Source organism: Brassica rapa, chromosome A10, assembly GCF_000309985.2.
Source record: "Brassica rapa cultivar Chiifu-401-42 chromosome A10, CAAS_Brap_v3.01, whole genome shotgun sequence".
NCBI classification, from domain to species: domain Eukaryota; kingdom Viridiplantae; phylum Streptophyta; class Magnoliopsida; order Brassicales; family Brassicaceae; genus Brassica; species Brassica rapa.
Window position 1 is genome coordinate 18,761,977 of NC_024804.2, and position 25,114 is coordinate 18,787,090.

The following is a 25,114-nucleotide window of genomic DNA, read 5'->3' on the forward strand; positions in this document are numbered from 1 at the left end:
ACAACACTGTGGCTGACTACGTTTATCTCGAGGTAAAGATTTGCTTTTTTAATTGCTATCTTATTTACAGAGTTCAGTTTGTTAATTGAAATATCATTTTTTATAGGATTTTTGCCCGCCCGCAAAGAAACAGAAAACACATTGATTCTGGTTGGGAAGATACTATTGAAGACTGCATTCACTGGTACTCTTGTTCTTTTTTATTGTAATTGTTCTTTTGATATTTTTTTTGAAGTCATGATGCTTGGGAGATTTTTCTATTAGTACACTTGTTCCGATATGATGATCATATATACTGTCCTGTCTATGCTTTTAATGTTCGATGGTCCTTGTTATGTTTCTTCTTTTTGGCACATTAGATGAATTCGTAATCTTGTCTTCTAACATGTCTATTCTTTATGTTTGAAGTCATGATTCTTGGGAGTTTTTTATGTTAGTACTCTTGTTCCGATATAATGATCATCTCTACTGTCCTGTCTATGCTTGTAATGTTCGATGGTCCTTGTGATGTTTCTCCTTTTTGGCACATTAGATGAACTGGTACACTTTTGTCTTCTGACATGTATATTCTCTATGTTTGAAGTCATAATGCTTGGTAGATTTTTCTGTTAGTACTCTTGTTCCGATATGATTATCTTCTCTACTGTCCTGTCTATGCTTGTGATGTTCAATAGTCTTTGTGATGTTTCTCCTTTTTTGCACATTAGATGATTTGGTTTTCTTGTGTTCTGACATGTCTATTCTCTATGCTGTTGCAGACATCACTGCTCTATCCCTATGACAACTCGTTTGTGGAGATTGTTCTTCATTTGTTTTGAGTTCCTCTTTGAAAAATGACAAAAAAAATGTTTGAGTTCCTGTTTGAAACTTGAAACAAAAGAAACCTTTTATCTTTTAGGATTGTTACTTGTAATAATTACATCATTAAGGTTGATATTCTACTGATTTTTCTCATTGCCGAATTCTTTTCTGAAATTTCCATTTAAAATCTGTGTCTTCTTCTTTTCATAATTATTTTGTTTAGATCAATTTCTTTTCATAATCAAAAGATTAAAACAGCTAATCAAAAACTAGTGTAAAAAATTTTTAAATAGCATAATTCAATTGTTGTATCTCTTTTGACCCATTCTTGAAATACGGCTGATTTATATAAATTTCCTATCTGTTGAAGTACATCGCTTTTGTTGAAAAGTTTGAAATCTCCCTTTGTTTCCCCAAATATATATATATTTTTTTTCAATTGCCCCACCGAAGAAAACCCCGACTCCTTCTCACCACTTCACTCATCCACTCTGCAAAAACTCTTTCGATTCAAAAAATCAAAAACCCAATTAAAAAAACAAAAATGATAAATCAAAATGCAACGGAGGAGGAAGACGACGACGATCACCAGGAAGCTGCAGATCTAGTCCACACCCTCGTCCTCCGTCTCCTCTTTCAAAACCCAAACCCTCCCGATCCCACCTCCCCCGCCTTCCTCAAAACCCTCCGTTACGCCTCCCGCATCCTCTCCAGCCGCATCGCTCCCTCCTCCCTCTCCCCCGACGCCGCCTCCATCGCCGAGTCCCTCAAACGCCGCCTCGCCACCCAGGGAAAATCCTCCTCCGCCCTCGCCTTCGCCGATCTCTACACTAAGCTCGCCTCCAAAACAGGCCCCGGCAGCGTCGCCAACAAACGCTCCCTCCTCCACCTCCTCAAAACCGTCTCCGACGATCGCAAATCGTCAATCAACTCCTTCGATTCGTCGCTTCTGCTAACCAATTTGAGTCCCTGTAACGCTCCTAAGAAGAAGGATAGGACTAGCAACGGAGCTCTTATGATTAGTAAAGATCCTGAGAATTTGAAAGATATCGCGTTTAGAGAGTATAAGATTTTAATTAAAGAAGAGAACGAAGTAACGGAAGAGGTTTTAGTTAGAGATGTTTTATACGCGTGTCAAGGCATCGATGGGAAGTTTGTTACGTTCAACAGCGAGATCGAAGGTTACGCGGTGGTTGATTACATTAATACCCCTCGTACTACTCGAGTTATGATACGTACCCTCTCCTAGCTCGGGTGGTTGTTTAATAAAGTCAAGACCTTTGTATCAGAGAGTATGGTGGATCGGTTGGAAACCGTTGGACAAGCGTTTTGCGCGGCGTTGCAAGACGAGTTAACTGATTATTACAAGCTGTTGGCTGTGTTGGAAGCGCAAGCCATGAATCCCATTCCCTTGGTTTCTGAGTTGGTAGGAGGCTCGAGTGAGTACCTTTCTTTGAGGAGGTTGTCTGTGTGGTTCGCGGAGCCTATCGTGAAGATGAGGCTGATGGCTGTTTTGGTTGATAAGTGTAAAGTCCTGAGAGGCGGTGCCATGGCTGGGGCGATTCATTTGCACGTGCAGCATGGTGATCCGCTTGTAAGGGAGTTTATGATGAATCTGCTGAGATGTGTGTGTTCTCCTTTGTTCGAGATGGTGAGGAGTTGGGTTCTTGAAGGAGAGCTGGAAGATAGTTTCGGTGAGTTCTTTGTTGTTAGCCACCCGGTTAAGGTTGGTTTGCTTTGGAGAGAGGGTTATAAGCTCCACGTGGAGATGCTTCCGTCTTTTATCTCACCGAGCTTAGCTCAGAGGATTCTGAGAACTGGGAAGTCTATAAACTTTCTCCGTGTCTGCTGTGATGACCACGGCTGGTGTGATGCAGCTTTACAAGCAGCAGCTGCCTCCGGGACGACGACTAGGCGAGGAGGACTAGGGTATGGTGAGACAGACGCGCTTGAGCATCTTGTCACCGAGGCGGCGCTGAGGAGGTGCCAGGTTCTTTGGAACGAGATGAACCATTTCGTCACCAACTTTCAGTATTACATCATGTTTGAAGTGTTGGAGGTGTCGTGGTGCAACTTCTCGAAAGAGATGGAGGCTGCTAGAGACTTGGATGATCTTTTGGCAGCACATGAGAAGTATCTCAGCTCCATCGTCGGAAAGTCTCTTCTGGGAGAACAGTCGCAGACCATCCGCAAATCACTTTTTGTTCTCTTTGAGCTTATATTACGCTTCAGGAGTCATGCAGATCGTTTGTATGAAGGAATCTACGAGCTGCAAATAAGGTAGACTTAAACATATTTACCTGTATTAAGGCTAAGGGTCATAACCTGATCTGTGATATCAATGATTGCCTGCAGAACTAAAGAATCAGGACGAGGAAGAAACAAAACGCAAGAGTCAAGTTCATGGATCAGTGAAGGTAGGAAGGCCATAACACAACGTGCTGGAGAATTTCTTCAGAGCATGAGTCAAGATATGGACAGTATAGCGAAGGAATACACAACCTCACTAGATGCGTTCCTGTCTCTCCTGCCTCTCCAACAAACTGTGGATCTCAAGTTCCTCTTCTTCCGGCTTGACTTCACTGAGTTCTACAGCCGGTTGCATTTTAAAAGAAAAGAAAGTTGAAAGAGTAGCGAGTTTAGTTGAAAAGCATATTCCACAATAGCAAGGGAAGAAGTTATGTTCTACTTTGACTAACCGCTGACTGCAGCATGTGCTTGGAGAGGACTTTTTCTCTTGAATCTAGGTGCGTGGAAGAATATGTTTCTTAATTATGCCAGTTATTTATGAGTCTGCCTCATAGATCTTCTGTCATTTGCACAGATTCTTGTTTCAAGTGTCTTGTATTAATGTTTGGGATTGGGAAACAGATTCAGTGGTTGTGAGATGGGGAAGGTTTGTGTTTGAATCTGTGCCATCAGCTTTAGTTTCGTTTGTTTTTTCTTTTCACCATGTGCCCATGTGGTATCTGTAAGCTCTATTTGAGCTTTTGCTGATTTGTTTAATTAGATTGATATAACAAGGAATTAGTTGTTTGATAATATTTGTGTAGTTATTTACTTCGAATGGCTCCAAGCTCTCTAAAAGCTTTTGTGGCCACGGCCTGAGATCCAGCATTAGCATTAGCTCACTGCGGTTCCAAACTGCGAGGCTTTCTCATGAAAGTCAGAAGAAACCTTTTGAGGATCATTCATCATCTTTATCTCATACCACCTTCTTTAAGGTCTACAAACAGCATGAATTTGATATATGTAGTGAAACGTTTAAAGTAATCGTGTAAGAAAGAACACATGTCACGGTTTGTCAGTTCTTTAGGCAAGTGAGACACAATCAGACAACAACAAAGGGGAGGCTTACAAAAAAATTTAAAAATACGTCGCCTGAGAGATTCGAACTCTCGCGGGGAAACCCCATGTACTTAGCAGGCACACGCCTTAACCACTCGGCCAAAGCGACAGTTGTGTTAACATGTACCACAGAAGAGTCCTATCCTATGTCCTTCGCATTTTCTTACCTATGTGGCTATGTACTTAGCTAAAGTGTACTCTCTGTCTTGTATGTCATCTATTCGTTAACAAATTGTTGAAAACAAAATACAATGCTTATCAATTTTAGTTCTCATTCTCTGTGTCTCGAATATCAAAAAGACAAAATTTAAAAGCTACTGTACAGATTAATAAAAAAGATATGAGGAAGAGAAAAAAAGAAGAAGAAGAATCAGACATATTTGTTGATCAATTCTCTGACTTCTTCAATAACAAGCCATCCTTTGTGACCTCCTATCACTTCCTCTTGCATCTCCCCTTCCTTCCACAACTGCATTTAACCCCACTCAATTCTCTCTTAGTTACATAAATATTATCGTTATTACTTTCATTTACCATTCATAAAGTTTCTTACTGTTAAAACAATTTGTTATCAAGAAAACATACCTGAATGGTGGGCATTTTCTGCATAATACATGAATATGGAAAACTGATTCAGATTTGACAAAAATAATGATAGATCATGTTTGATTGTTTTAACCATTTTCTTACAGAAATGTTGCCACGCTTCACCAAGGTTTGAGGCACCTTGTTCACATCCACGTAGTAAAACTTTGTTCTGTTTTGTTGTTGTTGTAGTATTCATTTCAGTTCAACATAAGAACCACACTTATGCAGTAACATTATTGTAAGTTTGTAATTAGCTTACCTGTTATTATATTCCGCTGCCAATTTCTCCAACTTAGGCTTCAAGTAAATACATTTCCGACACCAAGAAGCCATCCTGTTCACATATATAGAGGCTTTGACTGATTAGTGACTGACTTGTGAAAATTGATAAGTTGAAAAAAAAAATCAGTGAAATGAACGTGGAAATTGATCTAGCGGGAAAAAAATGTAATCTAACAAGTAACAAGAATGAGACAGTTTGTTAGTGGTTGAGCGTCAGAATATTCAAGGGATTACTTGGGTTTGAATCTACCCTCCAACTTATTTCACAAACGCAAATAAGTATTTATTATAATTATCGCTTTTAACAAAAAAAATAAAAAACAAGTAGCAAGAAAATAACACATTGTTCCAAATTTTTTGCCATATAAGTTAGAAGTTCCAAGTCATGGATTCCATCTCTAATCAAGATTATTCAGAGATATAAGATTTTGGTGTGTGTTTATTTACCATTCGATGATGATAGGCTGAGAGAGGTTGCGTGCGTCAGAGAGAACAGCTTCAAGCTCATCAACGTCGTTAATGGGTACCATCTCAATTGTCTCAGGCTGTGATACGTTCGACCAAAAAGCTTTCAACCTCCACTCCTTCTCTACTTGTGACCTCCCAAGCTTTTCATAATTGTAAACCTTCACACAACAAAACCCACACTTCTTCTCCAAATTCAAACTCTCTTTCCTCCAGAACTGTTCCTTCTTGTAATTACTGTGACCTTGTCTCGTTAACATTTGAGGGTTTGATGCTAGAGCTGCCATTCTTTTCTGTGTTCTTTTAATCTTTTCGAAGGAAGAGATATCTGATGAAATATTCTAAATTTTTCATATGACATAATTAAGATATTTTTTGGGGAAGAGATGTGAGGAGATGGAGAGAGAGCTTATCCAGAAGATGGATGAGTTGGAAAAGTGCCACCGATGAGCAAGTAGCCGGTGGGGGCCACCTCTCTTCAATAATTTAAAAAACTATGGAAATCATATGCAAGTTAAGCTTTATAAAACAAATTAAATTGCCTCGTTTTAAAAAGGATTAGAACCATGTTAATATGTGAATGCCATGCACATATTATACCCCAAAAAATAAAATTCTATTCGAATAGAAAAAATGATGAATTTTTTGTTCGTGTAAAAGGTGAGAAAAGAAATACATTCTCAGTTTTCCCACTTTCCATGTGTTTGCGGGAATATGACGTGGTCTTGTCCTGATTTATGAATGCATTTGATCAAAAAAAAAAAAAGAAATACATTCTCAGTGTTTAGTCAGGGGGGCGGCTTTCCGTATGGCCGTATCCATTAATGGAATCCAAAACACAGATAACTCATAACTCTATCTAGTACTTTCTGAGGGTAGATAAGTACAATATTAAAAGATGTCATTGCTAAAAGATTCTCCAATAGCTGGTAAAATGCGTTTTGAATAAAAATTGCAGAAGATCAGTTGAGACTCGATACAGTAGATGGAGGAAACGGTCCCACGCGCAAAAGACTTTTATAGACGCAACGCAAGGGCACCACCACCCCTCCGAGCACTTTCCTCTTGATTTTACTAAACACATCACCTTAATTAACTACGAAATCATGATTCAATAATAAGACTCAAGTCACAGACTCTCATGCCAAAAAAAAATAAAAAAGTCACGGACTACTTTCATTTGGGGTTCTGCCAATATCTGACATTCAACTCGACCATTTCAACACTGTAAAGGTAAACATGGGTCACAATATATATCTCCATCAAAAAAGTTTCAATACCTACTAATAGCTTAATAGCTTCTGCGTCTGAATTTGTGTATTCCGGTTTTATATGCGCTTTGGAGCTTACATCTTTTACATGAAACACTCTTGGATCAACAATGATAAAACATTATTACAAAGATTACGCATAGATCACATTTCTCTAAACATATAATATATTTAAAGATAAATATCAATATAAGATTAGTGGTAATATAGTGGAACCATTTGCTACATCTAACATGGGGTAGGATGTTTAATTGATGAAGGGAAATATATGCGACAACGTATTGGCCTTATGAACTTGCATTCCATAGATTTACAGTTTTGGCAAGATAAACAAGGGAAGCCCTCTATCTGGATTCTTCTTAACTAGAAGTGTATCATCAACAAGCCCACCAAACTGTTTATTCTGCTTATGGCTAACAATGTACAATCGTATTTGATTTTGACTTTAATCATTTGCCTTGTAGATTTTCTTTATGACTAGTTCATATAAGTTTGACTAGAATGTTATAGCTTAACATTAAAGAACAGATTACACTAGTTAACCATCAAGGAAGAAACTTATCACCCGGACCTGTGTGACGCTTATTACTCGGATCCAGATCCACAAACCCTATGGATATCTCTATATACAAGTTACAACTATACAAGCATATACTGTAACACAAAAATTCGAATATGGAACCACCGACACGCGCTTTGAGAGTGGTGTTTCCGTAATTAACTTCAAAACAGGAGGGGCATTTAACACTAAACTCTCCACTTTAAGTCATCCTTTTAACGGTGTCGTCTTAACGATTCCCCCTGTTTCTAAAAAAGTCATCTCCACTTCTGGTTCGTACACACATCTCCGCACTTCTTTCTCTTACCGAACCACCAAGACACTCGTCACGCGCCACGAACTCCCTCCACATTCCCCACTTATCACTATCTCTCTCTCTCTCTCTTCTCCGTCTATGGCGTCAGACGCCGTCAAGTATACGCCGATTCACAACGGAACAACAACAACAGCCACCGCAGCAGCCGAAATCAAAAGCTTCTTCTCCGCCGTGAAACCAAGAAAAACCTCAACTTTCGCTTACGCCTTCGTAATCACCTTCGTCGCTGTCACTCTCTTCTTCGCCTTTAGTCCTTCCACAAACTCATCTTCCCCTTGGTTCTCCAACATCTTCTCTTCCTTCTCCTCCACCACCACCGCTCCTTCACCAGACGGATCTCACTTCTCTTCGATCTTCTCCTACATCATCCCCAACGCCACTTCAACTAATCCCACCAATAGATCTAGCGACGCCACCTCCAACACCACCGTCCCTGTCTCCGACGTCGCCAAAAACAGTACTTTGCAAGCACCGCCGCCGGAAAATTCAACTCCGATGGTTAAAGACAAAACCTTTGAATCTCCGGTCGTAAACGGAACCAACCCAGTTGCCAAAAACAGTACTTTACAATCACCGGCGCCGGAAAGTCGAACTCCGGTTGCTAAAAACGCAACCTTTGTATCTCCGGTCGTAAACGGAACCAACCCAGTTGCCAAAAACAGTACTTTGCAATCACCGGCGCCGGAAAAACGAACTCCGGTTGCTAAAAACACAACCTTTGTATCTCCGGTCGTTAACGGCACCAACCCAGCTTCTCAACCTATGCTTCCAGATAAGTCTCCGACAGGATCGAGTAATCAGACACGAACCACCGATGATGTTCGAAACGAGACATCAGTTCCACCCGTGTCGGTAGATCTGACAGCCAATTCCAGTTCATCAAGCAAAGGTGATTCAGTTTCTTCAGTGAAGCAAGAGATCGAGAAATGGAGCGAGTCTCTTAAGAACTGCGAGTTCTTCGACGGTGAATGGATCAGAGATGAAACCTATCCGCTCTACAAGCCAGGTTCGTGTAAGCTCATCGACGAGCAGTTCAACTGTATTTCAAACGGAAGACCAGACAAAGACTTTCAGAAACTCAAGTGGAAGCCTAAGAAATGTAGTTTACCAAGGTACTTTAGTCTTAGAATTTTAAATCACCACATTCATTTCTAATAATAGATTAATAATATATATAATAATGAATAATTGAAGGTTAAGTGGAGGTATATTGCTGGAGATGCTCAGAGGAAGAAGGCTAGTGTTCGTGGGTGATTCTCTGAATAGGAACATGTGGGAGTCTCTGGTTTGTATACTTAAAGGATCGGTGAAAGATGAGAGTAAAGTCTATGAAGCTAGAGGAAGACATCATTTCCGTGGGGAGGCTGAGTACTCTTTTGTATTCCAAGTAAAAGGCTTCTTGTTCTGTCTAAACCAACTAATTTAGTTTGTTGGAATACTGGTTCATGGTTTTTTATTTCGGTTTGTATAGGATTATAATTGCACGGTGGAGTTCTTTGTTTCACCCTTCTTGGTTCAAGAAACGGAGATTGTTGACAAGAAGGGAACAAAGAAGGAGACTCTAAGGCTTGATTTGGTTGGGAAGTCCTCAGAGCAGTACAAAGGAGCTGATATTATTGTCTTTAATACCGGACATTGGTGGACTCATGAGAAAACATCCAAAGGGTAAAAAAAAAATCTCTTACTTTATAGTGCGAACTTCTCTATCTTTGTGTTGTGTAATGTAGGACCAATGTTCTTAAAATCGGTCTAGGACAAATGTTCTAAAAATCGGTGTAGACATTAGTCTTTTATAGAGCGACTAGTTACCTTCTAGCGATTTAGCCGCTAGTCTTTTATAGAGCGTCTAGTTACCTTTTAGCAATTTATTGAACATTGTGTAGTACAAATGTTCTAAAAGTCGGTATAGACACTAGTCTTTTATAGAGCAAGCAATTTAGGCACTAGTCTTTTATAGAGCGTCTAGTTACCGTTTAGCGATTTATTATAAATGGAACATTGTGTTTAGGACTGATGTATTGGTTTGTTGGTTTTAAAAGGGAGGATTATTATCAAGAAGGAAGCAATGTGTATCACGAACTCGCTGTACTCGAAGCTTTCCGTAAAGCGTTAACCACATGGGGTCGATGGGTTGAGAAGAACGTGAATCCTAACAAGTCTCTTGTTTTCTTCCGTGGCTACTCCGCTTCGCATTTCAGCGGCGGGCAATGGAACTCGGGAGGAGCTTGCGATAGCGAAACGGAACCGATCAAGAACGAGACGTACCTAACACCGTACCCGTCTAAAATGAAGGTGCTAGAGAGGGTGTTACGGGGGATGAGAACGCCCGTCACGTATCTAAACATCACCAGATTAACGGACTACAGGAAGGATGGTCACCCGTCGGTGTACAGGAAGCATAGCTTATCGGATAGAGAAAAGAAAACGCCGTTGCTGTACCAAGACTGTAGCCACTGGTGCCTCCCTGGTGTTCCTGACTCTTGGAACGAAATACTATACGCGGAGCTGCTCGTTAAACTCAATCAACTTGGCAAAGCAAGACGGGATCCTTAAGAGGTGTTTTTCCATCTAAGAACATTTGTTTGATCTCTCAATACTTTGGTTTCTTCTGTTTGATTGTTTTTAGTTTGAGTATAGAATGTGTAGAGTAAAAAAAGAAAGATGAAAAATATGATTTACTCTCGGATATATTTGCCACTATTTGTTGTAAATGCTTTATACCTCCAAAGAGAAGTTACATATTAATATTTTTGATATTAATCGTTGTTGATGATCTATATAGTATATAGAGCATGGTTTGCGACTTTTCTTGTTTTTGTTGTTGGATTAAGGTTTTTAGTTTTTAAGAAAAAGATGTAATGTAAACGCAAGAATTTGCATTTGGAACTATAGTCTAAGGATGTGACAGATTGTCGACCACCGACAGTTAAATTATAGATTATAGGATTTGTCCAGTTTCGGGAAAATAAAATATAGGAGCTGAAGACAAACGGGTTTGGTAACGACGTTCACATGGGATGTTTGGATTTTTTTTTACTTGGAAGGTCTTAAAAAGTCCGTTAGGTTAACTTACTTTTATGAGTTCAGTGCGATCGGATCCAACCTGGTGCAGTTATTTTTCCACGTTTTTTTTTTTTTTTTTTTTTTTGGTAAAATGTTAAAATTTATTTTTCCACGTTACTCTTACCTGCTTAATTATTTTAATGTAAGAGTTAACAGGGCTTGTCATATGTTGTGACTATTTGGTTTAGAGATTGGGAAAAAGCAGATACTATACTATGCGTTTATGTTGTGTAGAAACTAAGATTATGGATGCTTAAATTGTAGAAAGCTGGAAATATCTGAAGTACACAGTACGAGACTTACCCTTTGTACAAATCTGCTTTATTTAGTGAATAAGTATCGAGTGACATTTTGTTGCTACCGACATAGCTATATATTTTTTATTTTAATTAGTATTTTAGAAAAAAAAAATTGTTTCATTTTAATTGATGTTTTCAAATTTTTATGTAAAATATAATTGTCATCTGATAGTAAAGACCAATTGCTTTTTGTAGTATGTTTTTTTATTGATTGAATTAGTTGTAGTTATTATTGTTTTTAGGCAAATAAGATAAACTAAAAAAATATATAATGTTTTAATCAGTGCGTAAAAATCATAAAAACCAATTATTTTGAAACTTAAGGAGTAGAAAAACAATCAATACTGTGCATGAGGCGAGTGAAGGCTGCAAAGAGCGCACCCAAAGAACCTTTTGAGCATTTTTTTTCTCTTGGCTAATTCCCCATAAGTACCATACGGCATTTCCAGTTATATTGCTCAAGCTCAAGCCAACTTCCGAACCCTAAGCTCAGTTGACTCATCAGTTCTCCAAACCGAGAGTAAAAATAACTCTGAAATACTACAACATGCAATTTTACCTATTCCGTACTTCACATCTGAGAACGGCCTTGACTATGTCTTGATGTTGGAGGACACACTTGGTGAGTTTTCTATGGACGAGACACCATTTCGCTTAAAAAGAATTATACAGCTTTTCAAAATATGAAAAGATCAAACCATATAATTTGTTTTTTTTTGTCTTTCACTCAATAAACATGCCAAACCATTTTCCTCCATCTGTTTTAACCGGTCCTACCCAAACAAAAACAATGCAAAAAAAAAAAATCCAAAAGAAAACCAAACACTAACCGGATTATCGTTCTTCTAGACGTCTTTTAAAATAGGAGACGTTCTCAACTACTATGGAAAATAAATCTTACAGTATATACATAAATGAAAACCCAATTTGAAACCACTCAACAATTTTCTCAAACTGTAACCATTTATTTCGCACGCTTTCATTAAACTTGTTTTCCCGGTCCAGGCTTAACCGGAATCAAAGGACTGTGAAATGATGACTTGGACAAGTCAATGTTGTGTGCAGCTGACGTGGAGGAGGGTTGTGATACTGAGGTAGCAACGCGTTCGCACGAAGGACACATAGTGAGAGTGGTGGCTGGAAGTTGCATGCAGAAAGGAGAAGAAGTCTTCAAGGCTCTCAATTCTTTAACCTCTTTCTGAAGCCTCCGGTTTTCTTCGGTTAGTGACTCACAGCATCTCTTTAGGTATTCGCAGTCCACTTCCGTTTGCTTCAGCTTCGTCCTGTCAATTACATAAACATAACCCTCGATCAAAAATCATCCAGACAAAGTCATATATAAACTCGTGTTGCTTTGATACATTGTTTATAAAAGGTTCACGCAAATGAGCAACTCTAAGGAAAAAACATAATCAAGATACATAACTTCTGTGAAAGAACAAAAGCTCACCAAGTAAAATAAGTCTGATGTGATGTTAGACTTTTTTGTATATTTATATAAATAGAGTAGTGATGGTATTTGGTTAAATCGCTAGAAAGAGTTAGATTTGTTTTCTTTTTATAAATAAGTCAGTATAAGCTATTTTGTATATTTATATAAATAGAATTGTGATGATATTTGGTGAAATTGTGAGAAAGAATTATGATTTGTTTTTTTTATAAATAAGTCGGTATGAGCAATTTATCTGTGGAAATGATGAGCAGAAGTGATATGCTACTTTTGCACGAAAACTGACAAGAATAGACATGCGACAATGTGTTATTATTACTCGTGATGCATGTCGTCCTCATTCCTTTTTTCAGAAATTAATCATCACAAAAAAGCTGTTTCATAAAAAGAAAAATGAAGCTATAATGACATAAGCTAACCTGGCTCGTCTGTTTTGAAACCAAACTTCAACCTGACGAGGACGAAGATTCAACTGCTTTGCCAACGCTATCTTTTGCTTCTGCAATGTTTTACATAAAATAAACAGTAAAAAGAGTTAAGATTTGATTTGAAACACACAAATATCTCAAGAAATTCAAGAATGTTAAAAATTATGGAAAACGAACAGGATTAAGGGTGCTGTGTTCTTTGAAGCTATCTTCAAGAAAAGCAGATTGGTCTTTAGAGAGCCTTAGTTTCTTCCTGGTTGCTCCGTTGTCGTCATCGTTGTCTTCGTTGCTAGCTCTTGAAGTAGATCTCTCAACCTCATCGTTTTCGTTACCTCTCTTATTATTTCTTCTCTCATAACCATAACTCTTAATCCCAAAGTCTAACCGAAACGATGACGTTACACTATCAGGCGGGGACACTGACATACTAAGCGCTGCCTCCTCTTCCTCCTCAGGAAACGTGGTTGCTCCTGAGAGCATCCTTCCTCCTTGCCGACCTATAAATTTTGAAACTCTTTTATCAAAAGAAAATTGTATTCAAAAAATCAAATATGGAACTGAAGCTGAAACCAAAGCTAATCATCAGGTTATGTGGAATATATAACCGAATAATTTTGTAAATTTTAACATCCACAACTGAGTTTGTTTTCTACAGAACCTAGGTCTTCTTTCTTGTCACAAATCAGTCAAAGCATATTTGGAAAATGATTTCAACATCCCATCAACACCTTAATCATAATAATTAAATATGACCGTATAAACCTATTCTTAATAAATAGTACTACTATTAATCATATTCTTCATAAATACTAGTATAAGAAAGGAAAGCATGTAAGCCAAATTTTTAGTTTATAAACTAAAACCCTTACTATTCTCAGGGAGCCAAGGGAAGTGAAGCTGAAGCTGTAGTGACGGATCTACGGAAGACGAAACCCTAAATCCATCAGAATCAATTTCTTTCGGCGCTAGTTTCCTCTTGTTCTTATTCTTCTCGTCTTCCATCGAGGGAGACGAAGAGGATGACAACGATCTGTGACCACCAAAACCAAGTACATCTAAACCCATGTTGAACCCAAGATCCTTGTAGGAAGTTGAGGTCGATGAGGCAGAGGGATTATTATTAGTCTTCGAGGGCTTCTCCATAAAAGAGAACTTGTTAGTATTGTCACCTAGACACAAGGCTAGTTCCATCTCTTGCGAAGGGAAAGAGTTTGAGAGAGAGAGAGAGAGAGAACTAGAAGATCTTCTTTGGCCTTATGGATTCATGTCGTGAAGTGAAGCCCCACTTATTTATTTCCAAGTTCAATCTAATTAAATAATATTATATATTTCCCCTCGCACAAAAAACAAGCTTATAGTTTACTTTTTACCAAAGAATATAGTTTTGAATTTAATCACCTCCATTTAATATAATGGATATGAATATGTATGCATACGTAATGTGGTATTTTGGGGTTGAGATGGAGTTTAGGAAATTGACCGACAACTGCCGTTTCACATACGCACGTGAATGCATATAAATATATACCTCATTCTTACACGGGACTGGCGCCTTGTGTGTTTATGTTATTACATATTCACTACGGATGCAGTCATTTTTTTTTGCTAAAATTTGGCGCATGCTGTCATTGAAGTGTAATATAGGATAATTTTGAAAGAGTTACATGTTAGTATTTTTACCAGATCTTAAGTATTCTGTTGAACTAATACTAAACCATTGCGATGTTAAGTTTCTTGAAGAATTAGACTGTTTGTTGAAAATCATTGAAGACCATAATTAGTTTGACCGGCCAGCGTAATTCTTGGTCACACGTCAATGATGGCGTTTTGAATTTAGGTTTTAGTAACTTTTAAGAGATTTAAAAGAAAAGTTGAAGTTGTTGAGGAAAAACAAGAAAAATAAAAGTAATTGGAAGTTAAAAACTGATCATAACGACGGTTGACATCGTAGTTACTGTTAATACTGCATCTAAATCAGATTTATTTTCCTCACTTCTAGAATCAGAGCTACAAATTAGAACTCAGCATTAGGGACTCATGATTAAGTTTGAACATCTACATAGAAGGGAATGTTTCCATGAAAAAAATGCTGTCATGTTTCCATGAAAAAAATACTAATCAAAGGGCGAGCAAGACATAATGATTACCGATGACACATAATGATAAGAGGAATTAAAATGTGAAAACGATGACCCATCAAACGGTCACGAAAACACTCAATCAAATTAACTTTCCTTTTAGTTTGACCAAAATTGTTTTTTTTTTTCTCGTCATAAAAAGTTTGGCCAAACATTTTTGATGGGCTCAAAACTTATCACCACAGCGGATGGTCCTAGAAAAACTTGATTAATGTATTCTTACCCAACATCATGAATACAGTTCCCATTATTTGTAACTTCTTTAGAAACTTTTTTGCAAGTTGCTTTCAAGAAAAGTTCTAGACATTAAATAGCTTCATTATTATGTAAATGAATGGTAACATGTGATGGACATGATAGTTGGTTTCAAAATAGTACTTTGTTATCAATTACTAAAAATTGTATGGTCTGACTAATAATTCATGGATTAATAGTCCAATAGCTTCATTTCACCAACCATATATACGAGAGTCAGAATGTCAGTAATTAATATTTGAATTTTAACAATACTAGATTTTTTAACCGCGCTACGCGCGGATAAGATATTATACGTATTTCTCAATTTTGAAAAATAATGTATAATATTGTATTACATTATTTAAAAAATATAAAATAAGACTACATAGCATAAATATATTTTTAAATTTTCTTTGTGGAAATCATTATGTTGTTTGATTGTTCTACTTGATTCACATATTTGCATAGTTATTTGTGATAGATGAATAACTATATTTTTATTATCAGTAAATAATATATATTTATTATATAATATAAGAAAAATAAAGTTATTTACTTTTAAAACAAACTTGTCTCATGTTGGGGACTCGGTTATAGACATATCATATTCGAATGAGGCATTTTTTAGTTATCAATCTTCTTAACAGTCAAGAAACAAATCTGAATATCAAAACAATATCTCATACGATCTCTTTGTGGAATAATTGCTCTGAAGAAATTGAATTTATGCATCAAAAAGGACTGGAAATGGATGTGCAGATGTGTTAAATAAGTCAGCTTTACAAAGTACTATTCATAGTTCATATATCATTTATCTCCATCCTATTTTTTTGTCCACCATTTCTTAAACATCTTGAAATAACTAATGCTAATTAATAATAAACTTTTAGCTGGCAAAAAAATCAATTTGTCTAATTATCGCTTAATTTGTCTAACTGATATATATGCATTTCTCAATTCTAAAAAATAATGTATAATATTGAATTACATTATTTAAAGAATATAAAATAAGACTACATAACATAAATAAATTTTTTAAATTTTCTTTGTGGAAATCATTATGTTGTTTGATTGTTCTACTTGATTCACATATTTGCATAGATATTTGTGATAGATGAATAACTATATTTCATTATCAGTAAATAATATATATTTATTATATAATATAAAAAATGAAATTATTTACTTTTTAAACAAAGTTGTCTCATGTTGGGAACTCGGTTATAGACATATAATATTCGAAGGAGCCATTTTTACAGTTATCAATCTTCTTAACAGTCAAGAAACAAATCTGAATATCAAAACAATATCTCATACGATCTCTTTGTGGAATAACTGCTCTGAAGAAATTGAATTTAGGCATCAAAAAGGACTGAAAATGATGTGCAGATGTGTTATCTAAGTCAGCTTTACAAAGTACTACTATTCATAATTCATATATCATTTAATTCTATCATTTCTTAAACATCTTGAAATAACTGATCTTAATTAACAATAAACTTTTGGCTGACAAAAAAATCAAATTTGTCTAATCATCGCTTAAATATTTTATTAATATTGTCTAAGAAGCTTTCAATTGATATCATAGTTTAATTTTTATTAGTTTTTTTTGTTAATTTCAGAGTTTTTTTGTATTTAATATTTTTTTCCATATTAAGCTTATATTTCTTTCACATAATATATATATGTCATAAAAATTATCATCAAATCTGTTTTACTTATTTATTATTTTGTTTTTAATGAAAATATACTTTTTAAATAATTTAATTTAAAATAAAATTATATATAAATTTGTTGTATTCTAACAATTTTTTTTACAAAACAAAGTATCGGAGTCTTGAAAGTTGAATTCATATTATTGTAAATGTACATAAGAGTGTGATTACATATTTAGTGATTCTTGTATATGTGTCCAAGAAAGTTTCAATGGCTTAGTGGTATCTGCCATATTTTTATGTCATACTAACCCGGGTTCGATCCTTACTATTGCATTGTTTTTTCATTTTTTACAAAAAATAAATGTGATGACGTGGCAACTTCGAACTTTCTGATTGGACGATTTTTTGTGCCTACGTGGACACTCTAAGGGGAGCTTATATCTCCCTTTTAGTATAGTATAGATCTGATAACGTATATGGACGAATTTTGTTTCTAATACAAATGTGTTTGTATATACTGTTCTGCTTACAGAACTCATGAGTTCTATCACCAGCCAAAGATTATAACATAACGTGACTAATATGCGACTTCAGCACTATTTTAAGCTATACATATACTTGTTACGAGTTGTCAGATTAGTACCAGTACAAACAAAATTGAAGGAGCAATATCTGCCGCTTATTGCTACATAAACTAGTTTTGACTTTTTAAAATCTCACTATAGAGCGACAAGTTTCCTCTTCACTATTCCGTAACATGATTAACCAGTGGCGAAAATAATCCATACTATTATTCCTTTTAGTCTTCTACGCATGTATCTTGTTGTTATTTGTTAGAATTTAGTATTTACAAAGTTTGATTTGAGAGTAGAGTTATGGCTAAACATGAATAGAGAGTGAGAGGACCCACACGCGTGGGACGCGGATGATATCCTCACCAAAAGATTTTGGGTGTCATGCTTTTAGGCTCCTTGCAATAATTGAAGTCATGCATACTCACATTATTGTTATTATTATTACCATGTCAAGTATTTTTGTGGCATCTCAATCTTTCTCTCAATTATTTATCTCCTCTCTACCCTACTAAATTCATTATGGAAAGATTCTATTTTCCTTTCATTTAGATTATCGATGCATCATATTTTGAATTTCCTTTGTGTTTTAGAGTTACCCTATGTTTTGTGGTTGTGTATACATAAACAATTTGACACCCAGTGTTGTTATTTACAGATGTATGTTTCTTTGAGTGTCCCTCTCCCTATGTACAACTTATTAAATACTTATTGAACTTAATCGCTTGTATATCTATGTAACGAATAAGTCAGTTTAAGGATACTCTATAAACCATGCCAACTTAATTATAAAACAAGAATATGTAACATCTTGTATATATTGAATATGTTTTTCTATTTTTGTTTATCCATGCATGTAAAGCATGACCTTAACACTATTTTATTAATAGTCCCATTTCCTTTTGCAATATAATAGTTTTTTTAACCAACCTAAATTGACTAACAAAAAGAAAAGAAAAATAGTAACAAAAGGTTCGATGAATCAGATTCATGTTCCTTTTTTTTACTCTCTTACTGTTGTTGACATTTACTAAGAATATCCATTAACCAAACGAACGGATATGCAAGAAGCTTTAGTCCAAAAAAAAAAGTTTATGCAAGAAGCACGTGAGCAGTGGAGCTGACGAGGGAGAGAGTCACGTGAAGACGCGCCTGAGGAAGTAATGATGGATGATGGTGTCTGGAGTGATGGGGTCAACAGTGCGATTGTGTGATGAATCGATAAACCGGTGGCTATGGGGTCCATTTTTGTCTTGCTTGTGAAGAGGCAAATCTCCACACAGGCAATCATTTGTTTATTGGACCTTTTTTCTCATATTCTTCTTTCTTTAAAATTAAGTTTCCGATTAAATGCTTTTCTACTGTTGTTCATCTTTCTCGTGAGGGCAAACGTTAATTTCATACGTACTTAAGTGTCAAAAAGTTATTAACCGAATGTTGAAACTATTATAATTAACTGACTCGTTAAAAGACTTGGAGCTTTATGCCGAATAACATTAGTTCCTCTAGCTATTAGAAATTTACTACTAGTCTGTTACATTCGACTAACAAAAACACGATAATCGACATAATGCTAAACAGTAATCAATTTTTTTTTTAATTTCAATTCTTATTTTTGGCTTTTGAGTAAAGTTAGTATTAATAATTTTTTTTTTAAACATTAACCTCAAGTCATGGACCATAAGTCCAACCTAAAACCAAATGAGTAACCTCACACTCAACCCACTAATCAAAGAACTCATTCCAATTTGTGGTAGCCAACTTGTTAACCTCAGACCAATAGACCTCTTGAGGACTGCTTTATATCTTGACCGCAAAATCAGCCTACTGAATTATTTTCTGTCTCCCCTAAACTTCAAATGTAATTTTAATATGTCGAAATCATTTAACAAGGACTGTCATGATTGTTGATTATTCAATTTACATGTTGGACGGTTTTTGTTGTCTTTGTTGATTGGTGATTCATATATAATTCATTAATGATAAATTCTTTGTTGGAGCCCACGAGATAAAGTTGATCTTTTTAGTTAAAGAGATGAGTTTTTATTTGCTATTTTCACTTCAGGAATTATGAACTAAAAATCTAAAACTATAACTGGGAATGTACAAAGTTGTACAGAAACGATTGATTACATATTGCTGATAGTTTTAATGGTTCATATTACCACAAAAGTCAAAAGTTAAATAAATATCTGAATTTTTACAATGCAATTTAAAAACTAAAAAAAATTGATATCCAGATTAGTGATCTGCAGATTTAAAAATTGGCAATCAATTATCATTAAAATGTCTTTAAAATATTCATAGAAACCACATATTTTAAGTGATCGAGCTTCTTGGAATAACTTTTTTAATGAAAAACAAAAAGGTTTGTTTAACCATGCAAATAGTAAGCAAAACGCTAAAGAGCTTGAAGGAAATCAACTTCCGTTAACCTTCTTACAGTCTAGTCTTATCTCTCCACTGTTCCCTGTCAAGGGAGTAATATTCCCCATGTTGATCATGGACTGAGCAAAGGCCTGAAAAAACAGACTCTGGTTACTTGCGAAGGAAGTAACAATCGCAATCGTGGCTGAACCGGTGGTAGAGAACAGTTCTTGGTCTGACTGAAGAAGCCCGTTGTTGCTCTGAAGGTTGGTGAAGTAATTGTTATCGAACGCGTCAGGTGTGCTCAGATCAAGATTAGTGATCCCTGATCCGGTGCCGTTTTGAGGACATATCTGTTGAAGACTGCTTAGAAGCGTAGTGTTTAGAGTTGGGTCAGGATTTCCCGAGCCGCTGAAGTTGAATAGTCTGTTACTGAACACTCCACATCGAGCACGTCCGAAGGTATGTGCACCTATACGTAGATATAACCACAAAGGATGGCGTTAGGGTTTTGTTTTACTTTTTCCGCAAGTTAACTAAACATGTAGATATTTTTACCAGATAAGGCTACTAGATCATTTGTATTTAGCCCGACAGCTGAAAATTTTGATGTGATGTTAGTAAGGCTTTCTACTGGAGAAGGAATTGACGAATTTGCCCCGGCTTGGTTTGCTGTGAGACTATCTCTTCTGCCCAATAATACAGTCCATGAAGGCCCTCCTGACTGACCATGTTCAACCACGTACGTTTTAACTAGTGAGCATATGTATTGTTTGCTATGTCTTATTAAGAATGTGTTATTACCAAAGAAACTGAGGCTTCTGAGGCAAGAGCTAAAACGTCAGAACAAGAGACGACGCCGGGACAAGCGTTCTCAAGGGCAGTCTTGATATTATCGACAACGTTGAATCCTCTTGCCGAGTTTGCATTCGGTCCAGCATTCTTCTCGCTCTGGATGCTTCCACTGTCGTCAAGCAAGATCGATGCGTCACACCCCTTTTAGAAAATAAAGAAAAGTATCGGTTTAAGCGAGAAAAAGATCATAACGTTAAAGAGTTGTATTGAGAAAGGATTAGTATACATTAACAAAACAGTCGTGAAAATGAAGGCGGATGAGGCTAGCTCCGATTCTAGAGTCGGACTGAAGGGCTTGCTGAATAGTGGTACGTACGATGGCAGATGCGTTAGGGCACGTCCCTGAGTAAAACGTTGCATTTAACTGCGCATTTGAAGTTCCAAACAATGAAGATGAGATGATGAGAGTGGTGAGGATTACGATGAAGAAACCATCACAAGTAGTAGGAGTATTTGTTACAGCCATTACTTAGGTTTTGGAAGTAACTAGTTTTGAATTTTGTTTTTCTATGATTGGTGCGGAGCTTATGAGTATTCCATATCATTTTGAAATCATTATATTTATAGGCAGGGAAGGTTATTAACGCGTACATATTGGCTGGTGATGAAAGTGAAAGATTTTAAATTAAACCAATAACTAGATTAACGTGTGTGTTTGTGTACTAAGTCCAAAAGATGAGAAATAAGCTGGTGCTTCTACATTTTCTTAAGTTAAAAGTTATTTGTCTTTAGGTTATACCATCTCCATCACTTGCATTATTGTAGTCCTTCCACGCGGTTGGTAAATGAATTTATAAATAGTGTATACTATAAGAATATATCAGATTTTGCGTTCTTGAGACGAAATCTCGTTCTGGTGATCAAGATTGTTTTTTCTTCGTTCTATCATTAACATTGGAATACACTAAAACATGATATAAATTATATATCGAAATTAAACATCTTTAATGCATTCTGATTCCCATGTTTAATATCGAGAATTCATATAAAAATGAATGTGAATGAAGATCTCAATTCTCACATTGATAGGCAGAATTTCAAATATGCTTTTAAAAAAGTTAGTCTGCACAAATTAGTTTATAAGTCACATTTAGTCTACACGAATTAGTTTACAAGTCACATTTCTGCAAAATAACTGCTACCTTCAAGAGTTGTTAGACCTTTACAGCTGTATTAATTTTGAGAAAACAAATAGATTCATAATCAAGTGTTTTATAATGAGTGTTTACTTCACTGATTTTGATAAAGAACCTTCAGAAGTCTTACTTTCGAGATGTTCCTTTGACATTAACCTATGTTCGCAGATGCGTGACTAGCTCTGGATTTTCGAGTGACGGTGATATGGATTATGACTCTTAGAAAGAGCTTAGAACATACTATAACGTATTATTCTTGAAATTTACTATAACTGTTAATTCTGAAAGTTTTTTCTCTATTTCATTAGTTTTTACTATGATGAAGTCAAATAAATAAGTATCTCTGATAACTAACTACATTGAAAATTAATATTGAAAAAAGTATTTTAAAATGCACATATACATGTATATATATATTTTATATTGTATAGCTTTTCTAAAAAAATTGCTGAGAAATAAAATACACACAGTTTTAAGGCCCAGCTGGCTATATTTCCCATCAAACTTGCTAAATAAAAGCCAAAACTGAGGCAATTCCCCTTCCAATCTTCCATCATCACGGAAAAACTAGGACATTTTCAACATTCAGTGAACCTTCAAAACAAACTAAATGAAGGTTCCACAATGTGAAAATGTCATTTATAACCAATTTGTGCATCATTGATGGATTCATTTCCCTATAAACATACGATTCTTAAAAATTATTCTATTTTAATTTCCAGTAGTTTAATGATTAAACTAGATTTTGTGATAACATATTACATTAGAGTTTTATATTGGCATTTATTTTGAAACGAACAACTCTTCTAAACTGTACATATTGCCAAGTTCAAATTTTTTTTTCAACTATTCTTAATTATTTTTTTTCTTTTCTTAATATAATTTAAGCATTCATACAAAAATTGATTTTTTTTATTGAAAAATATAAATCTTTATTAAAAGTATATAATTTTTTTTATTAAAATATTAACCACATAATAAAATTAATTTATCAAAGTTATACCAACTTAATTCATTAAAGAAATAAAGTTTAATTTTTTAAACATAAATAGTCATTTAAAATAAAATACGATAAATAAAGATAAAAAGTTTAAGTCTTTTATAAAATAAAATACAAATATATGAAAATATGACATTTACTAAATATTTGTCAATTGAAAAAAAAATATGCGTTTTGAAAGCGCAGATCAAAATCTAGTTAAAATTTAAAACTGATGCATTATTGGATAGATTTTTTTTCTTGAACAAACACATTATTGGATAGATAATAACGCTAAAGCCAAAAGAAAATTTGAATATTGTAAATAGTCCTCCTATATGGTACGTTTGAAATACAACGCCAACTTTGCTGTAATGATAATTCTCATGACAATATTTTTTCCATAATTGACTTATACGTCAATTCCATAATTGACATGATATCCATGACTCCATCCACTAGTATTGTATGTAATTTATTATAATTTTTTTAACTGTAATTTATTATAAAAGATGTGATACATCCATGTATTTAGCATAACAACATATTTGTAATTATTAAAACATCGTAGGTTCAAGATATAATTCTACTAGGTGTTACCACATAATTTTCCCCTACCATTTTTGTACGAAAATGGTTCAGCTTATTCGAATAATTATTCATATGTGATAAACAAACGGTGAAACTAGTCTTCGCATTTTTCACATTTCTTCTAAATTCACTGTTTTCTCAGCAGAGCCAGACCTTAACTCAATTGCCTGAGTGGTGGATTGTCCATTAACCACCTTACAGTCTTGTCTAATCTCTCCACTACTCCCAGTCAACGGACTAATGTTCCCCATTTTGATCATGGACAGAGCAAACGCCTCGAAAAACTGAGTTTGGTTACTTGCAAAGGAAGTAACAATAGGGATGGTGGGAGAACCGGTGTCAGATAACAGTTCTTGGTCTGACTGAAGAAGACCATTGTTGCTCTGAAGGTTGGTGAAGTAATTGTTATCGAAAGCATCAGGTGTGCTCAGATCAAGATTGGTGACTACTGATGCGCTGCCGTTTTGAGGACATAGCTGTTGAAGACTGCTGAGAAGTGTTGAGTTTAGAGTCGGGTCTGGACTTCCTGTCCCATTGAAGTTGAATAGTCTATTGTTAAAGGTTGCGCAAGCTGCACGTCCAAACGTATGCGCTCCTAATACACATTAAACCACAAGAAAATTAGCATAAGTTAGGGTTTAATTTGCTTTGAAGTAAGACACAAGTAACTAAACATGTCCATTATTAATATACCAGATAAGACTACTACATCGGTTGTATTCAGCCCGACAGCTGTAAATTTAGCTGTGATGTTGGTGATGCCTTCAAAAGGAGATGGAAGGCCCGTGTTCGCCCCAGACAGGTTCGCGGTGAGACCATCTCTTCGTCCTAGTAACACAGCCCATGTTGGCCCTCCTGCCTGAAGATTAGATTAATCAATCATGTTTATTTGTATAGATAAATGTGACCATATCGGTGTGTTTCAAAAAAAAAAAATGTAAGTATTAGTGTGCCGTAAAAAAAGGAGTAAATATTTGGGATGTTAAAAAACGTTTTTCTTTTCCATCCAGACAGGCCCAAAGTGGGCCCACGTATGTGTGATATGTCAAGTCAGTTGTTTTTATTACCAAAGACACGGAGGCCTCAGAGGCAAGAGCTAGAATGTCAGAGCAAGAGACGATGCCGGGACAAGCATTCTCGAGGGCAGTTTTGATATCATCCACAACATTGAATCCTCTTGTTGAGTTTGCGTTGGGTACAGCGTTCTTCTCGCTCTGGATGTTTGCGCTGTCGTCTAGCAAGAGCGAGCCGTCGCAACCCTTTTCAAAAAGTAAAGAATCATGTTTAGTGTAACAAAGACAGGACTTAGAAAAAGCAAATCAAGAGAGCATCACGTACGTTAACAAAGCAGTCGTGGAAATGAAGACGGATAAGGCTGGCTCCGATTCTCGGGTCGGACTGAAGAGCTTGTTCAATAGTGCTGCGAACGATGGCAGAGACGTTTGGGCAAGTGCCGGAGTAAAACGTTGCGTTTAACTGCGCAGATGATGTCCCAAACAACGCAGAAACGATCACAAGAAAGCTGATGATGAACAAACCATGGCAAGTAGCAGACCAGTTTGCTACAGCCATTTATTAGTTTTTGCAAATAATGAAAAAGAGTTTTGATTAGTTTTCTCGTTTTACTTATTGATTCTGAACTTAGGATTATCTAATGAGTTAATATAAGTCATTATATAAGAAAAAAAACTGCGTGTTTCACCCAATATTC

At 35.8% G+C, this 25,114-nt stretch overlaps 6 protein-coding genes and 1 non-coding gene across 8 annotated transcripts; 2 read left to right on the forward strand and 5 right to left on the reverse strand.

The window, feature by feature from the left end:
• Positions 1-134: 134 nt before the first annotated feature.
• LOC103847006 (gamma-tubulin complex component 3) lies at positions 135-4,499 on the forward strand. The gene is made up of 3 exons (XM_033281745.1): positions 135-184; positions 759-3,081; positions 3,157-4,499. Exons 2-3 carry the CDS (start codon positions 2,096-2,098, stop codon positions 3,425-3,427), a joined length of 1,257 nt encoding a protein of 418 aa, XP_033137636.1. The 5' UTR covers positions 135-184; positions 759-2,095; the 3' UTR covers positions 3,428-4,499.
• On the reverse strand, positions 4,177-4,258 carry TRNAS-GCU. Its single transcript has one exon. It is a non-coding gene; the product is annotated as a tRNA-Ser (tRNA).
• On the reverse strand, positions 4,368-5,880 carry LOC103847007 (thioredoxin-like 3-1, chloroplastic). Its single transcript, XM_009124032.3, has 5 exons — positions 5,467-5,880; positions 4,997-5,071; positions 4,840-4,906; positions 4,735-4,752; positions 4,368-4,618 (listed from the first exon to the last, which is right to left on the reverse strand). The coding sequence occupies exons 1-5, from the start codon at positions 5,769-5,771 to the stop codon at positions 4,520-4,522; spliced, it is 564 nt and encodes a 187-aa protein (XP_009122280.1). The 5' UTR covers positions 5,772-5,880; the 3' UTR covers positions 4,368-4,519.
• Positions 5,881-7,531: 1,651 nt separating this feature from the next.
• Positions 7,532-10,407, forward strand: LOC103847008 (protein trichome birefringence). 2 transcript variants are annotated; one of them, XM_033281743.1, is made up of 5 exons: positions 7,532-8,279; positions 8,382-8,742; positions 8,825-9,017; positions 9,102-9,295; positions 9,670-10,407. In XM_033281743.1, exons 1-5 carry the CDS (start codon positions 7,709-7,711, stop codon positions 10,181-10,183), a joined length of 1,833 nt encoding a protein of 610 aa, XP_033137634.1. In that variant the 5' UTR covers positions 7,532-7,708; the 3' UTR covers positions 10,184-10,407. The 2 variants fall into 2 exon arrangements, with proteins under 2 accessions (XP_033137634.1, XP_009122281.1); XM_009124033.3 differs by having other exon boundaries at positions 7,533-8,742.
• Positions 10,408-11,674: 1,267 nt separating this feature from the next.
• LOC103847009 (homeobox-leucine zipper protein HAT14) lies at positions 11,675-14,179 on the reverse strand. Its single transcript, XM_009124034.3, has 4 exons — positions 13,740-14,179; positions 13,048-13,367; positions 12,862-12,941; positions 11,675-12,275 (listed from the first exon to the last, which is right to left on the reverse strand). The coding sequence occupies exons 1-4, from the start codon at positions 14,059-14,061 to the stop codon at positions 11,975-11,977; spliced, it is 1,023 nt and encodes a 340-aa protein (XP_009122282.1). The 5' UTR covers positions 14,062-14,179; the 3' UTR covers positions 11,675-11,974.
• Positions 14,180-19,725: 5,546 nt separating this feature from the next.
• Positions 19,726-21,244, reverse strand: LOC103847010 (peroxidase A2). Its single transcript, XM_009124035.3, has 4 exons — positions 20,924-21,244; positions 20,647-20,838; positions 20,401-20,566; positions 19,726-20,314 (listed from the first exon to the last, which is right to left on the reverse strand). The coding sequence occupies exons 1-4, from the start codon at positions 21,161-21,163 to the stop codon at positions 19,896-19,898; spliced, it is 1,017 nt and encodes a 338-aa protein (XP_009122283.1). The 5' UTR covers positions 21,164-21,244; the 3' UTR covers positions 19,726-19,895.
• A 2,032-nt stretch (positions 21,245-23,276) lies between these two features.
• Positions 23,277-25,059, reverse strand: LOC103847012 (peroxidase A2). The gene is made up of 4 exons (XM_009124036.2): positions 24,742-25,059; positions 24,471-24,662; positions 24,097-24,262; positions 23,277-23,998 (listed from the first exon to the last, which is right to left on the reverse strand). Exons 1-4 carry the CDS (start codon positions 24,973-24,975, stop codon positions 23,514-23,516), a joined length of 1,077 nt encoding a protein of 358 aa, XP_009122284.1. The 5' UTR covers positions 24,976-25,059; the 3' UTR covers positions 23,277-23,513.
• Between the last annotated feature and the right edge of the window lie 55 nt (positions 25,060-25,114).